This window comes from Lepisma saccharinum, chromosome 2, assembly GCF_977018435.1.
Source record: "Lepisma saccharinum chromosome 2, izLepSacc3.1, whole genome shotgun sequence".
In the NCBI taxonomy this organism is placed as follows: Eukaryota; Metazoa; Arthropoda; class Insecta; order Zygentoma; family Lepismatidae; genus Lepisma; species Lepisma saccharinum.
The window spans coordinates 25,093,170-25,109,416 of NC_139230.1; the positions used below are offsets into that span (position 1 = coordinate 25,093,170).

General features: G+C 37.7%; 1 protein-coding gene across 1 annotated transcript in view; it reads left to right on the forward strand.

Moving 5' to 3' along the window:
• LOC145983957 (dolichyl-diphosphooligosaccharide--protein glycosyltransferase subunit 1-like) overlaps nt 1-16,247 on the forward strand; it is a 40,064-nt gene that overhangs the window by 3,197 nt on the left and 20,620 nt on the right. Inside the window, exons 2-5 of the mRNA XM_083117163.1 lie at nt 11,474-11,593; nt 12,940-13,188; nt 14,118-14,327; nt 15,277-15,469. Of these exons, the coding sequence (XP_082973289.1) occupies nt 11,474-11,593; nt 12,940-13,188; nt 14,118-14,327; nt 15,277-15,469 (772 nt within the window). The remainder of the gene's footprint in view (nt 1-11,473; nt 11,594-12,939; nt 13,189-14,117; nt 14,328-15,276; nt 15,470-16,247) is intronic.

A 16,247-nucleotide genomic window follows, 5' to 3' on the forward strand; every position in this document is an offset into this window, starting at 1 on the left:
TTTACTGTTATGATTAAGATAATTACTTTTGCTGGTGAAAAGAGCTACATTTGCTGTTCTCAACACAGCCCTTCATGATATTATCACCACCTGGTGAAAGTAGTCTCAGCCATAAAATATATCCCCAATAAAAAAAAAAAGATAATAACATTAAAACCAGATTGTTTAGGAGCCAATTTTGAAAATTATTGTATTATCTGCATTAAGACAATTGTGTTTTGATACACACAAACAACTAAAGAATGCATCCATGTAACAGGACAGGGCAGGTTGTAGATCATGCACATGCATAGTTGAAAACCTGGTGAAAATACAAGGCTGGAATCTTATTTGTATACCTTTAAGTTAATAACTTGCATTAAATTATTCATAAGGTTTTTTTTTATATAAAAAGCAGACTTTTATGGGGAAAAAACTGAAATTTTGGCTTTTTACTAATTGTGGCTAACATATTTCACTTGCAATGTCAGTTAAGAGTTTTAGAGGTTCATGAAGTTACATTTTGGAATTACCTAAAAAAATTACATCCAAGAGACAAACATTGGACATTTCTGCTAACAGTTGGGCTGAAAAGTTTGTAGGCTGACTCATAGATGGCGTTACTAGAATTAAATCCATGTGATTTTTACTTAGTACTAACCTTCAAAAGATACGTGTATAAATTTCACAGCTGCCGGATAATTAGTTCGTGAGATATAGCATTGTGAGTGAAGCAGCTTTTGTTATTGTGAAAAAATGGATAAAAAAGAATTTCGTGTGTTAATAAAGCATTGCTTTTTGTCGAAAAAAATACTGTTGAAGCCAAGGCTTGGCTTGATAAACATTATTCGGACTCTGCACCAGGAAAATCAACCATTGAGAAGTGGTTTGCTAAATTTAAACGAGGCGAAATGAGCATCGAAGACTATGCACGCAGTGGACGCCGCAAAGAGGTTGTTACTGACGAAAACATAAAAAAAGTCCACAAAATAATTTTAAATGATCGTAAAGTGAAGTTGATCGAGATAGCTGAGATTATTACATGGCGTTGTTGGAGCGTTTAAAGGATGAAATCACGAAAAAACGGCCCCATTTGAAGAAAAAAGAAGTACTGTTTCATCAAGACAATGCACCGTGTCACAAATCAATGAAAACGATGGCAAAATTATATGAATTAGACTACGATTTGCTTCCCCATCCACCATATTCTCCAGATCTGGCCCCCAGTGACTTTTTCCTGTTTGCAGACCTTAAAAGAATGCTCGCTGGAAATAAATTTAGCACTGAAGAAGAGGTAATCGCCGAAACTGAGGCCTATTTTGAGGCTAAAGAGAAATCGTACTATAAAAATGGCATCAAAAAATTGTATGACTGCTATAATCATTGTATCGCCCTTGAAGGCAACTATATTGAATAATAAAATCGAATTTTGTCAAAAAAATATTTTTTACTATGTTAGCCTACGAACTTTTCAGTCCAACTGTTAGTTACTAATTTGTTTTTACCATATATTAGTTTGTGTATTACCTACCCAATGGCATATTGGTAACACTGTCTTATGAACAGAGGGTGCCTGGTTTGATCCTCAGTGGAAACATATTGCAGTTATTCGGACTCCATTTTAAAACTGTATGCCCAGTCCTGATTCCGAGGATCCAAAATACGTCATTGGGGCTGGGGGATATCCGAAAATGTGGAACAAAGAGAAGATTCAAAATGCTGTAGTTTTTATTGAATTAGGTTATTTTATGTCAATTTTCTGCCAAGTCTAATGACGACGATATGATGAAATTGATGAAGGAACATACATACAAACAACACACCTCCCAGCAAGGGATTCGAACATGCGACCCCTGATGCCGTAGCATGCTCTGCTAACCACTCTGCCACTGCAGTTGGCAAAATGCTGTTGGAGTATATAATAGAGCTAATTATACAATTGTAGTGTTCGCAGTATTAGAGTCTAAAGTACAGGACCTTGAATAACGTAGTGTGGAAAACGACCCAAGAAACTAGTTCCCCAGATGGATGACAAACATAGGTGGCAGTGTGATCGGACCAGGTGCTAATTTTGTTATGAAAGTAATGCGGCTTAGTTAGTTTTTGGAATATATTGTGTAGATTTGTTTGTCTTGAAATGCGGTACGTGAATTGATGGAAACGGTTATATTTGTGGAGTGATTAGCAGTCACGAAATGGCATTAATTTGGAAAGAAAAGTATAGTATGCATAACAGAAGAAGAAACATCGCAAAGTGATTCCGGACGTCAGGTGTTGGAATGTGTACTAGAGTTTTATTTTTCTATGTTATTAGAATATAAATAGTATCCTGAGAGATATTTCATACCGAGGCGATAAACCACAAGTGTCGCTTGGAAGCGAGCCGTTGGTAATCGATGCAGCCTTTCGAACCGTAGGGACACAAGCTCTGACTGTACCGTTTCCTCAAGGAGATTTTACACCAAAGCGACATGCGACAAACGATACAAGGATTTCACACCAAAGGGACACGGCTCCTTCAGTCCAAGGCAACTTTCATACCGAAGCGAGACGAGACACATGTTGCTTAGAAACGATCCAATCAAGAGCAACATTTCACATTGTAAAGGCATGACGGGCAGCACAGGCCACCGTTCAGTTGGTGAAATCCTCAAGTGATAAGTGTCGCGTGCCGCTTTGGTGCACAATATCCCTAAAGCAAGACACCCATTGCATCGCGCATGCTCGAGCAACAAACCGCAGCAACACATTGCAAGCTATTGAGGAAATGGCCCAGTTTGAGCAACACGTGTGGCTTATCGTGTCGCCTAGATCTGTTGGTCGCACAATTAGCAGCAAATGCTTGCTAATAGACTGAAGTGCTGCTTCAAGGCTGTTGCTTGTCACTTCCTTGGAAACTTCCCCCTGTAGCTCGTCGCTTCGGGCTGAGCACCCTTCTTTCCGACTGAAAAAACAAGTAGCATGTGAATGCGACATACGAACGTGTCGTTTGCTGCTTCGACCCTTGTGTGCAATGAATGCTATTTTACAGTCTGGAAGTGTGTGTCACTAGTGTGACAGAGTGAACATCCCGTGTCGTTTGTCCCATTGGTCTGAAAGTTTCCTTACACTCATGTCGATGGCACTAAGAAAGTTTTGTGGGGTTCCCCTTGTCGTTTCTCGGAATCATCATTATCATCATCGCTGTGATTAGTTTAAAGTGGAAGAAAAGAGACAGTAAATATCAAAAATACAAATGCTTCAGTGTGTATATCTTTAAAAGAAATGATGATGATAATAATAATGAACCTAATTCATGCACATAAATTTAGATTTAATTTGAAAGTCCAAAGGAGAAGTAAGTCAGAAGTCAAAAGTCTTTGTTGTCCTTTTCCACAGAATACTACCCTCCCCTTTCCATACCATCATACAAGTAAGAAGTTGCAAATTATACCATCCCACAAGTCGTTCAGAAAATACAACCCTCCCCGTTTCTGGCCCGCAGTTGCGATGAGAAATGCACGATGTTCCACAAGAGAACGTATTTACACACACTGAGGATACCGTTCACCAATATGTTGAATGATATTCCTCATCGCGTCTCGTCGCTGTTTTCCGTGCCTGTCAAACCACATAAACTCATCCAAAAAATGTGACCACATAACATTCCTTTTCCTCAAGCGCCTCTTCACAACAGACCAATATGCCCGACCCTGTGGCCGAGTGGTTAGCACATTGCGCTGCGACGTCAAGGGTTCCGGGTTCGAATCCCGGTCAGGCTTGGTTGTTTGTGTATGTCCATTCATCAATTTCATCACTCATCCCAATCTTCGCAAATTAGCCAAGAGGCACAAAACGTTAAGTAAAATAAACTAAATCAATCAATCAATCAAACAGACCAATATCCCTCAATCCTGTTAGTGCAAACTCCTGTTACCGGATCAACGAAGTGTGCCTTATGTTTCACAGTCCTGTGAGTGTAAGGAGAAACACCACCAAGATGTGAAATACATTTGTAAGGTGCCCATTCATCAGACCAGATTTCCGTTCCTGGAAAAACATGCTTCTCGATCAACGAAACGAGTGTTGCGGATGTACAATCGTCAAGAAGCAGAAGCCCCTTTCTGCATTGCAATTGTACATGCCGAAAACCCACTGTTCTGGAACTACCCTTCCTCTGTTGTACTTCCTCCTGCAAAACACACAGAAGTCCTGCAACAGCAAAGAAACATCAACGAGAATATGTCGCGCCAAGGCAATTTCATATTCTTGAAAAATGTTCCCGATGTCACGGAACGATCAAACCTACACTTTCCACAATGCCGGAAAACCAACTCAGAATCACCTATGCCATACCGTAATCTCATGAACACATTCCTTCAATACCTTCTGGAACACTGTGCACATTTCCTCAAAGCAGACCTTCTCCCTGCAAGTCATGTATAATGTCACGTACGTCTAGTCTGACAGTCCTTTACGTCTTTCATCCATTGAACGTCTGTCAATCTCATCTTGGCTTCTTTAGTTCTCCTTTGTTTGTCATCCCCTCCTTTTTTTCTTTCATATGTTACGGAACAAGTCGCAGCAATATAAGGGAGAATTCACACCGAAGAGACATGAGACATGTGTCTCTTGGAAGCCAAGACTCAGTAATAAATGCAACCTTTCAAAACTAAGAGACGCTGCAAGTTGAACGTGTCGCTTACGTGTCTCTCGGACTGTGCAGAGTGTCGCTTCAGTTTGTTGTTCGCGTATGCGCAGTGAATGCTTCATTGCAATGAGCTATATTTAGGCTCTTGAAGATAGCCCAGCTGGGATCATATTTGAACCTCTAATTTGCTGATATAATAAAGTATCGATATGCACAATGTTTTAAGATTTAAACACAACAGTCTTTTCGCTTGATCAAGTTTTTTGTTGCAGTTATCGGCTGTAATTTGCCTTCAACATCCTTTTGGCCATTTACCTGACTGCTTTTATTTGAAAAAGCCAGCATATGGAGGCACTTTAGTCCAAAATATATTAGTCAACATAGTAAAGTACGCTAGTGCATTGTTTCTGAACTGTGCCCTCGTATCAACTAAGCAGCGAAATGAACTGCTGAAAGTGGTTGACAACTATAATAATCCCAATATCATATTGAGTTATGAGTTTTCATTTTTTAGTCCATTTTAAGCACAAATAGACTGATCAGAATTGGATCTGCCTGGTGCCTCCACTGGTTATCGAACCTGGGATCACTTAATTACAAGGAGGTGACGTTACCACTTTGTCTGCCATATTTTTATATTTGTCAATTGGGCTAAGGGCATTCATTGACTTAAAAAAAATACCATGACATGGTTTCACGAAGATTGAGAACCCTTTATTCAGGCTGTTCACGAAGATTGAGAACCATTTCTCTAGTGTTTAGGTATTCCCTTTATTCAGTCTGAAAAGTTTGAGGTCAGTGCATATTATTTCTCAGTTTTCTCATGCACAACATGCCTCTCCCAAGTTTCAATAACTTGCACAATTTTACAATGCAATTGACATATAGCAATGCCTCTTGTTACTTTTTTTTCGGGTGACTAATAAACTGATTAATGCAATTATATCTTTACCATCATGCAAACCGGTCAAAGAAACCAATATCGCTTGTCGTGTACATCTTGTCTCTTCGGTGTGAAACTCTTGTGTCTCTTTGGTGTGAATTCTCGTTTAGGGCATCAGTCATACTGTCCACCAGCTTGAGATTAGTTGTCCAATTTCGCCCACACCCAATACTCTTGCAGGCTATCTCGTTTTCTGGCTGCAGAAAGAAAATTTTCAGCTGGAAACACTTCAGATAAAGGAAAGTAAATGAATGGCATGATCTTAGACAAGAAAGGAAGATGTAACTAGAGTCGAGGAGTTATATGAAAGCGGCTGACCTTGAACAAGCCTCGATGCGCAGTAGCAAAAAAAGGAAGTACAGACTGCCGTGGAAAACACACGACATCATTGTTTTGTTTTTCGAGCGGTAAGAATCGGTTTGGCTTTCGTTGTGACTGTTCGTGTTTCTTCAGTGTGTTCACAAAAAATTGTCAATATACATGTGCAAGATGGCTACCTAAACACCTAAGCATAGTGTTCTACACAAACAAGTGCAAGATATGGTGTACAATGTGTATCAGTTCTTCCAAAGTAAATCTCACAGTGTAGACAGTGCCTCGTGTTCGTGAGGGAGCAGTGTTGCCAAATGTCAGGAGTGTACAGCGGCTGCATGTGGGATAGGTCTGCATACAGTTCAGACGATAGCGAAGGAAACCAGGTCATCGATCGGTGATACAGGGTCGGTTTCTTTTCGCTCGCCTGGCAAATGTAATCGGCGAAAGAATGTTACGGACTTCGATGATTTTGATAAAGGGGTATTGCATAATATTATATTTAATATGTACACAAATGGCGAATTTCCTACTGCAGTGAAACTAAATTGAAGGAAGCTATCAGGTTTGCAGGCAGTACATGGTCAGTGTTAAAAATTTTGAAAAACATGTTCAGATATAGGAAAGGCAACGACGGGAGGAAATTTTTAATGGAGAGGGGTGATGTTGTAGCTGCGAGAGTGATTTTCGTCAGAACCATGCACAAAATCAGGAAAGCTGGTACTGCAAAACAAAGAGTACTGCCTATTATTCAGAAATGACGTCTGTTGTGTTTCGAAAGTGGTTTCGCAAGCAGGTCTTGCCGTTTCTCGCTCCTGAATCCATGATTGTAATGGACAACGCGAGCATACATTCCTTGCAAGTGAATAAAACGCCTTGTTTGAACACAAGGAAGGCAGATATTATGACATGGCTTTGTAACAAGAACATTCCCCACACAAGTACGCAAACCCGAGCAGAATTGTTGCAGTTGGTGAAACATCATACACCAACTCACAAAAGTTACGAAATCAATATAATAGCAAGAGACTATGGTCACAGAGTTGTTTGTCTCCCACCTTATCATTGTCAGTACAACCCGATTGAAATGATTGGAGCCCAGGTGAAGGGGTACGTAGCTGACAAGAACAAGACTTTCAAAATTGCCGATGTAGAGAAACTGACTCACGAAGCAATAGACATAATCGGTATTTCTGAGTGGGCAGATTGGGGTGGCTCACGCAGACAAAATACAAGAAGATGGCTTCCAGCGTGAAATAGCCAGAGACGATGTCATCGAGCTGGTCATTATAAAATTGCTAGACACTGATTCCGATGAACTTGAATCAAGTGACTAGCTTGACAGCAGTACGGAATGAGCGTTATGTAAGTAAATGGCATTTTAATTTTTCTTTTCAGTTCATGTTATGCATGCCAGGCAGTTGTTTTATTATTGCGAGTGCCACAAGACAGGTGCATGGTATCTGTGGCAAACGAAGTTGCCTTTGCCGCGCCACGAGAGAATGAATCAAGTTCTTCTCTCGTTTTCTCAGTAACCAAATAACATATCGCTGTAAATATTATACAAACTTAAAATTGAAGTTTTCTTTAACTTTCTCACTGGAAGTTATTTCAAATCTAATTTAATAAAAATCGGCTCTCAAGACAACTTTTTCTCTATACAATAATGGTCAATAAAATATTTCGATTGTCTAAAGCTTTCTGGTAATACTCGTGCAGGATTGGTATAGATTGTTGCAATAGCCGTTGCTACGCCCTGCTCGAGAAAAGTGCCTACTACATCTACACGAGCACGTCAGCGGGGTGCAAGTCTACTAACGTGGCCATGACAAATCAGTAGGACTATACGCTCTGCAAAGTTTTACCCATTATGCTAACCTTTTCTCCAGCGGTGGCATGAGACTATTTCACTCAGGGTTCGGGAATAAGTTCACTGTCCAACGTTAGAGAAAGTTTAATGAATGTAGCTGGATACACTGTAAATGCTGTAAGTTTCGCACACACCCGGGTAGGATATTACACTCACTGGCCTATGTACTGCCACACAAAGGGGGGAGAATGGCTCCTGCAACTGCTGTAAACTGAGAACAGGAACACTGCTGCTGCTGCCCTCTGTCATCGAAAAAGTAGCTCCAACTCTCGTTAGAAATGTGCTGTCCTTGTGCCGGCTTCTGTAGCTGCAGGCTTTTTACAGGGAACTTTTGGCTTTTGGGGAACAAAGGGGCATCTATTAAGGTCACCCTCACGATAACCTTAGTATCTTATCTGACCTGTAATTTTACCTACTGGGTGGTTGCCTAGAAACCCAATGCCACACTACCCTGGTGGGGTGCCACAAGTTGATAGTGGGAGGAAACCTCTCGCAGCAAGCGGAGCAGGGCCTCTCACTCTAAAGTGGAGTTTATCTCTTGTCAATAAGCGGAGTGGGGTATCTTGCACTCTCTTGTCAGAGGCAGAGTTCAACCTCCCTCGCTGGAAGGCGGAGTGCGGCTTCTCTCGCCCGCAGGCGGAGGACAACTTCTCTATTGTGCTTGGCCTCTCGCAAGAGCAGAGTGCTCCTTTCTTCCAGGTCAGTTGGTAAGAGAGATCTTATCGTGAGCCGACCTGAAAGCCAACTGAAGAAATTCTGCTCCGCGGCTGGTTATTTAGTAGTAGAAGTAGCGCCATTCACGCAAACTACATGGAACCGTGCTAGAGTAGGCAAGGCCATCTCTACGGCAGTAGATTGAGCTACATGCTCAAGGCACCAACGATATATACATATTATATTAAACGTGTGCTAAATGTTAATATACAATTATAAGATAAATATTACTTATTCTTTGCGACCATGCAGGGCCTTAATATTACAACTCAGCATAATGTGCTAACACAAAGCACCTGACCTCATTATAAATAGATCATAACACCATTTAACACTCAGATTACCTCACAGGAACATTACACCGTGCAGCGGCAATTTACAATTATTCAAATGTAAGCCGTTGTTTTTTATTTTGTAAGAGCTGGCGAGAACCCCGAACGGTGAGTAGGTGGCAACAGCGGAAATGTATCTCCCTCTCTCTCTCTCTACGCGGACTTGTCAAGGTCAGCCGCTTTCATATCGATCGTCGACTATAGCCCTGTTTTAGATTTTTTAAGTGCTTGGCTAGTTGTTGGTAAATATTAAATGATGCAGTGTAACTGTTGCTGTTTGTGCATGCAAGAAATTGATCTCATCCATTGAAAAGAAATTAGATATAATGCGTGTGTGCTGGTTGACCCACTCCAAATTTGATCAAAGCTATCATGTTTCAATCAAGAGGTGGCGGGTTCGATTTCTATCATATTCACATTTCATCAGTTTTGATTCCTCTTTTAAGAACTGTAGGTCCAGTTCTGATTATTCCTTTTTCACTTGTAGGTATAGTATACAGTTGATATTTTATTCACATATCCCCAACACCCTCTTAACAGTTTCAAATTCTTTTCCTGGACTTTCCTCCAAGTTTTTCATAATAGCACAATTTCTTTTAATTTTGTCATTAAATTTATTCTTATGTCCCTCTCATAAAACTTTATACTCCCAGTTGAAAAAAAAAACCACACTTAAGCACCCCCTTGTATTGAGATATAGTTAAGATTTGTTCACTTTGTTTCTTAAGAATTACATTCTCGTGTGCGTGAAGTTTTGTAAAAATATTAAATAAAGTAATATGAAGTCTGAAGCATTAATTTTTCAATGCATTAATAACACAGACCAGCATAGGTTTGAATGACTCACAGATGACTGTTGCCCCTGAATAATTTCAGCATGCTGGTTCCAAAAATGAAATCCATTTTCACCCATCATGTGTAGTTTTTTCAGAAAATAGCAATATATATTAACTGCCTTAATTTCACAATAAAATGAAACCTCCTTGCCACAGTTGCGGGAGGGAATTGTAAAATACCATGTAATATTGTAAACTGTAGGTAATGAAAAGATAACTAGATTCCAGCTAAATAAATATGATGCTGGGGCAACAAAGCCCTGACAACGGAATAAAAAAAAATCTGTAGTTATATGATTTCCTCAATAGATGGCTCTGTATAGATGAAGGTAAAATATTGGCTTTCTACAATACAAATCCGCCAATTTTGAACTATAAATTCACATAGAATAGTAAGCATTTATTCCAACTATCTTCACAAGACACATTGACATGAAAATTGTAAACCTTGATTACGCAATTTCCATTTTCGAAATCAAAATTTCTCCACAAAATGTCCAAAACTCAATGTTATAATGTAGTGGGTTGATAGAACTTAATGATGTGGAGAAAAATCATGATCTAGGGGAAAATCCTGATGTGATGGGAAGAAATGTCATGTGCATGATCAGCATTCAAATTACTTCCAGAATCACCTATTGGTTTGTAAACATCCAAAATTTCCTTTGTTTAAATTTATTTCATTGCATTCTGTAATATACGTAATGGAATGGCGAATATGATAATTTTGATTGTGAAATTGTGAAAAATCCTGATGTGATGGGATGAAATGGATGTCATTTTCATGATCAGCACTAAAAATACTTCCAGATTCACTTATTGATTTGGAAACAACCTAAATTTCCCTTGCATAAATTAATTTGATACGTTAGGTAATGGATGTAATGTAATGGGAAAAATGGATGTCATTTCCGTGATCAGCATTCAAAATACTTCTAGAATCACCTATTGATTTCAAATCATCCGATTTTTTTTGCAGGGTGGTGTAGTGTAATTAAATCAAGTCTAAATCTCTTGTTAAAGTACAGTTTCAGTTTTCCCTTCAGTTTTCCCTTCAGTTTTCCCTTGTGGTAGAGGTTTTCATTGAATAAATTTATCTATTTTCTTAATTTAGCAACTATACCTGAGTAGGGGCCAATTAAATAAATGTTAAGGGAAAGGGGAAAGATTGTCAAGATGAAGAAAAGAAAGGTCAACAATTTGGTACAGTAGAGCGTCGATTATCCGAACGTCGGTCAACCGAACGACCGCTTAACTGAACTGTGTACTCGCTCACTTTCAGATATCTGTAATGAAAAAAGTACGTGACTTAGCTGCTCGTAAGCGTGTAGGCTTGCTTAGACAGACCAAAATAAAGGATTTTTTTAAATGTTAATTTTGTGTACTGTGTGTATTGTTCATGCAAAATGCGTATGTAATATGTACATATTTTTGTTTAATAAACTGTACCACATACTATATATTCCTACTAAAGTTGCCTTTGTACGTTACTTTGTAATACATACTTAAAGAGATGCCTGTTTTTATGAATAAATTTACTGTACAGTACTTCTTTTTGGCAAATAAACATGTACAGTTCGATTATTCGAACAAACCAGTTTTCCGAACACCCATGTCCCCCAATTACTTCGGATAATCGACGCTCTACTGTATTTGTTATTTTGTTAGACACCCTGCTAATATTTGATGGGGAATCTATTTGTGGAAACAATGTTTGTCATATGCCTTTGGGGAACCCCTCAGCAAAAGATGCACAAGCCATGCCTAGATATATATAGTAATAGTTTCATTTTTAACTTGAAAGTGTTTCTTTAGTGTTGTGATATTCTGTTTCTTAAAGGGATGTTTGTTTCGCAGGTCTCAGATGGTCCAGATAATCAAGTGAGGGTAGTCAAGACTCAAGTACAAGGTCAGAAAGACAAATCATTCTGGAGAGTGGACCTCAAAGAAGCTCTTCAGCCAGGGAAGACTGTCAATGTAAGTATGTTTCCATATGTTATTTTGGCTACCTGTAATATTTTGTATGAATTCATTCCATTTTTAATAATACTGTACATAATTTGTACATATTTCTCAGCTGTAGATATTAAGTTCTACAAGGCAACTAAGAAATAGAATTTTCAATGTAATTGGTCTTTAATGATTCAACCTATGAATTCAAATGCAAACCTCAATTTATTCTTGCCCATTATTCATGGTCCTAAATATTGTCACATCATTTCACCCAAAAGAAATTGGAATTTTGTCATTAAAATATGTGTATTTATTAGGTGTTACAAAGTACTGTCCACTTGATGCAATGCACCAGTGTAAATGTGTTTTCCACTTTTTGAAGCAGTCCTGAAACACTTGCAAAGTGATGCTTTTTAATGCCTCCGTAATTTTTTTCTTCACCTCTTCCACGTCTGCAAAGTCCTTTGAGGACTTTTTTCATTCAGGGTAATAAAAAGAAGTCACATGGAGTGAGATTGGGTGAATATGGTAGATGGATAAGCTCAGTCATCATGTTTTTGGTTAAAAATTGTTTCACACTCAAGGCTTTGTCTGCTGGCACGTTGTCGTGGTGAAGCCACCACTCCCCACTTTGCCACAGCTTGGGGTATTTTCATCTCACCACATGACACAAGCATTTAAGAACTTGTAGGTAAAATGCTTGGTTAACAGTTTGACTGTTAGGAATTCATTCTGAGTTTGCTGTTTGCATTAAAATAAATAAAGAAAGAAAGAAATCTGCATCATCTTCACATTGAACTTCTCTCTCCTTGCTTTTTTGGGACATGGTGAATTTGAATTTCATTTGCTTGACTGCTGCTTTATTTCTGGGTCATAGGGACCTGCTTTCGTCACCAGTAATGCCCTTACAAAAAAAGGTCAGGGTTAATTCCCAAGTATTCTTTGATTCACGGCACGCATCCACTTGGGACTGCTTTTGATCACCCATGAGCACGTGAGGCTCATATGTACATTGTAGAAAATGTAGCAAGTCTTTAGTTTCTTTGGTGTTAAACCTACAACTGAAAACTCTTGTTCTCCCTTCCACACCTAATACCACCTGCCTATATGGTGGGGTGGTCAGCATCATGTGCTATGAAGCTAGAGATCCCAGGTTCAAGTCCTTGGTATGGCATGCATATACCATTGTATGTGTATACTATCATTCATCCACAGCAACCCAAGAGGTAGAAAAACAACACAAAATAGAAAAAGCATATATATATCTTGCATTGATTATTAAAATTTTCTCTGAAAATTTGTGCAGAATTTTTTTTAGAACATTTGTAGAATAGTAATAGCATTTGTAATTATATTTTATTCCTTATTAGGTGGAGATTGAAACAGTGTTTACCCATCAATTGAAACCACATCCATCTCAGATAACACAAAAGGAGAAGCAGTTAGTGTATTATTTTGGCAATCACTACTTTTATAGTCCATATCTTACAGTCAAGCAAAGTACAACAGTTAATCTTAATTCAAGAAATGTGGAGAATTACTCAAAGTTGAAACCAGCATCATTATCAGAAAGTACTATTACTTATGGACCATATGAAAACATTGGACCATTCTCAGAGGTAAGTATTTTTTGTCAGAAGTAATGAAAACTATTACAATTGAAGTTCACAGTGGTGAAACACTGATGGCTTTTAGATGTTTAATTAAACATGATGAGTAATGTTGTAGAATATTTACAGTCCTGAGTGTTCAAAATGCAGGCAGGGGAATTTTTGTGAGAGTGGAGACACTGCACTGACAAGAAGTTAACATGGAGGAAATCATTGTCAAACCTGAACACAGGGAGACATAATTATGAGCAGTTGAGGTGAAGTATATTTAACGGTACTGTGCAAAATTCTCAGCAATCCATAAAAATTATGAATGTTGGTTTGAATTTCTTGAAATTATTTACCACTGTGATTTTCGTGTGACAGGGGGACCTGTCTGGCTAAAAAATATTTCAGGGTGAAACTGCGAGTGAGATAGGCAGAATGAGCACAAAAGCCAAAATTTCCATTTTCCCGTAAAGAAAATCCTGGCTTTTTATAAGGAAAAAAAATAAATTCAAATAAGCTGGCATTTGTTTGTTTTTAGTTTAAATAGTATGGTTAAGCCAACCTCTATGGCAGAGTGGTTAGTGTAGCATGCTATAAAGCCAGAGTTTGTAGGTTCAAATTCTTTGTAAGCATGGATGTTTCATCATGTTTTGTTTTTTCATTCATTTCATCAGTTGACCTTTCATCATCATTAAAACTTACCTGGAGTGATCAAAGAGTTTTTAAGGCACAAGAAAGATGAAAAAATTGCTTGCATCATCTTAGAAAGTCATATAATAATGAGGCATTTGTATTGATAGCCTAGAGAGGTAGAAGAGACTTATAACAACAAAATATACAAATATGATATAAATTCTTTCTTTCAACATGCATGCAATACACACACATTTTTTTACTGAACTTGCTCATTTGTCTTGATTTGCTTTGTAACTGATCATTGACTTTTACAGGACAAAATGACTGTTCACTTTGAAAATAATGCTCCATTCTTGACTATAATCAGAATGGAACGTGTGATTGAAGTTTCACATTGGGGAAATATTGCTGTGGAGGAAACTGTTGATCTGCAACATACTGGCGCAGTCTTAAAGGGTCCTTTCTCTCGATACGAGTACCAGAGAGAATCTCAAGGAGGCCTGAACAGTGTCAAATCGTTTAAGGTTAGTAATTGCTAATTTAGTGTGTCTACATTCACTGCAGACTCTTTGAATAATGGATGAGATTGATACTTTATTGAGTATAGCCACATGTTTTAATTAGATAGTAAATCAAATTGTTTCATGCATACACAGGCTATATTCCAGGTTTTGTAATTGTATTGTGACAAATAAAATCAGTTTTCCCAGAATGCATTTGAATAAATGTGTAAGGAAGAAGAAATAGTGGTGTTGGGGGGACATTATGAGAATAGGGGAGGGTTGGGAATGAGGATGATGTGTGGAAATGGGGCTGGTTGGGAAAGTGCGACAGACCCTACACCCCTAGACATTTTTATTATTTTTTTATTTAATTGAGGTAACTATCACAGAAATTTTTTTTTCGTAATTTTCAAAGTATGAAGTGACTTTTGCATCACCCTGCATAAGTAGTCTACCATTAAGTGCAAAAATCTTTTATTTTGTTGTTTTAGTGAATGTAAAAATATAATTCCTATATGCTGGTTTTGTAATATAAATGTTTAATTAGAGACATAAGCGAGTTACTAATTTTTATCTGCGACACTTACTTGTAGAGGTTCTATTAATTTCGGTGCCCTCTGCCAACATGAATAAATGTTTAAATATGCAGTTTCTTTTTCAAGGTAAAACCCACTTCAATCTCATCTGGTGGCATATTAATTAAGGAAAATGAAACATTCAGGGTGTTTATGAAATATTTGCAAATATGTTAATCAGATCAGCAATGGATATGAAAACAAAAATATGGTTATATCTCCAATATACAGTATGTCATACTTATAATGTTGGAATGTCTCTACTATGTATTACATTACAAATATTTATTGTTAGGTGCCATATTTAGAAATCATGCTGACTATTTTTGTAGTTAAATAGTGTAATAACGTCATAGTTATTTGAAATACGAAAAAAATTTGGTTGTATTTTTCAGACTGTTCTTCCTGCTGCTGCTATGGATGTCTATTATCGAGATGAAATTGGAAATATATCAACTTCACACATGAAAATCTTGAGCGATGCTGTAGAATTGGACTTGAGACCAAGATTTCCTTTGTTTGGTGGATGGAAAACACATTATGTGATAGGGTATAGTGTTCCAAGCTATGAATATCTGTACAATACAGGTAAGCATACTTTGGAGAAGAATTCTTATTTTGTGTTCTTACTTATAGTAATTGTTTTTTTGTAGCCAGTGTAGGAATTAAAATATATTACATTTAGCTTGACTAAACTGATGTGTGTACATAATTTTTTGGTCAAAAACAATACTGTTAATAAAAATTAATTGTGCATGTATCAATTTTCAGTTGACATTATGCCACATCAACATTCTACATTAATGTAGATTTTAGAACTAAGCAAGGAGCCAGAAATGAACAGTATTTCTACTCAAATCATAAATGTTACAATAGCATATCAGCGTACCTAAGTATTATGACTTATTGAAAAGTTGTGGCTCAACCAGGGATTGAACCCGGGTCTTTGCTCCACCACTGAGCTATGAAGCCAACCTCTGGGCTTCCAACAATTTCCACAACTTAGGCATTGAAGTTTATAATGTCCGTTCTATGTATACTGCAACTTCTCAATGCTATTGGACATCCTTCAACATGTCAACAGGCTCAATCCCTGGTTGAACATCAGTTTTACATAACTTAGCAGCAAGTTATAATATATTCTCTGTGTGGAATAAACTATTTCAAATAATTAGTTCAGTTGCCACCAGAGTATTATTTAAACCCGGAGATTTAAGTAGAAAGTAAGACTGAGCTGATACTGTCACCAATTCAGATAGCAATAGTTGAATATTGTAACAATTGAAAGTTAAGAATATTAATATGCAAGTATTCAATTTCAATATCTGCAAGATTTTTGCTTTAAAAAGTTTAAATTACATAAAAA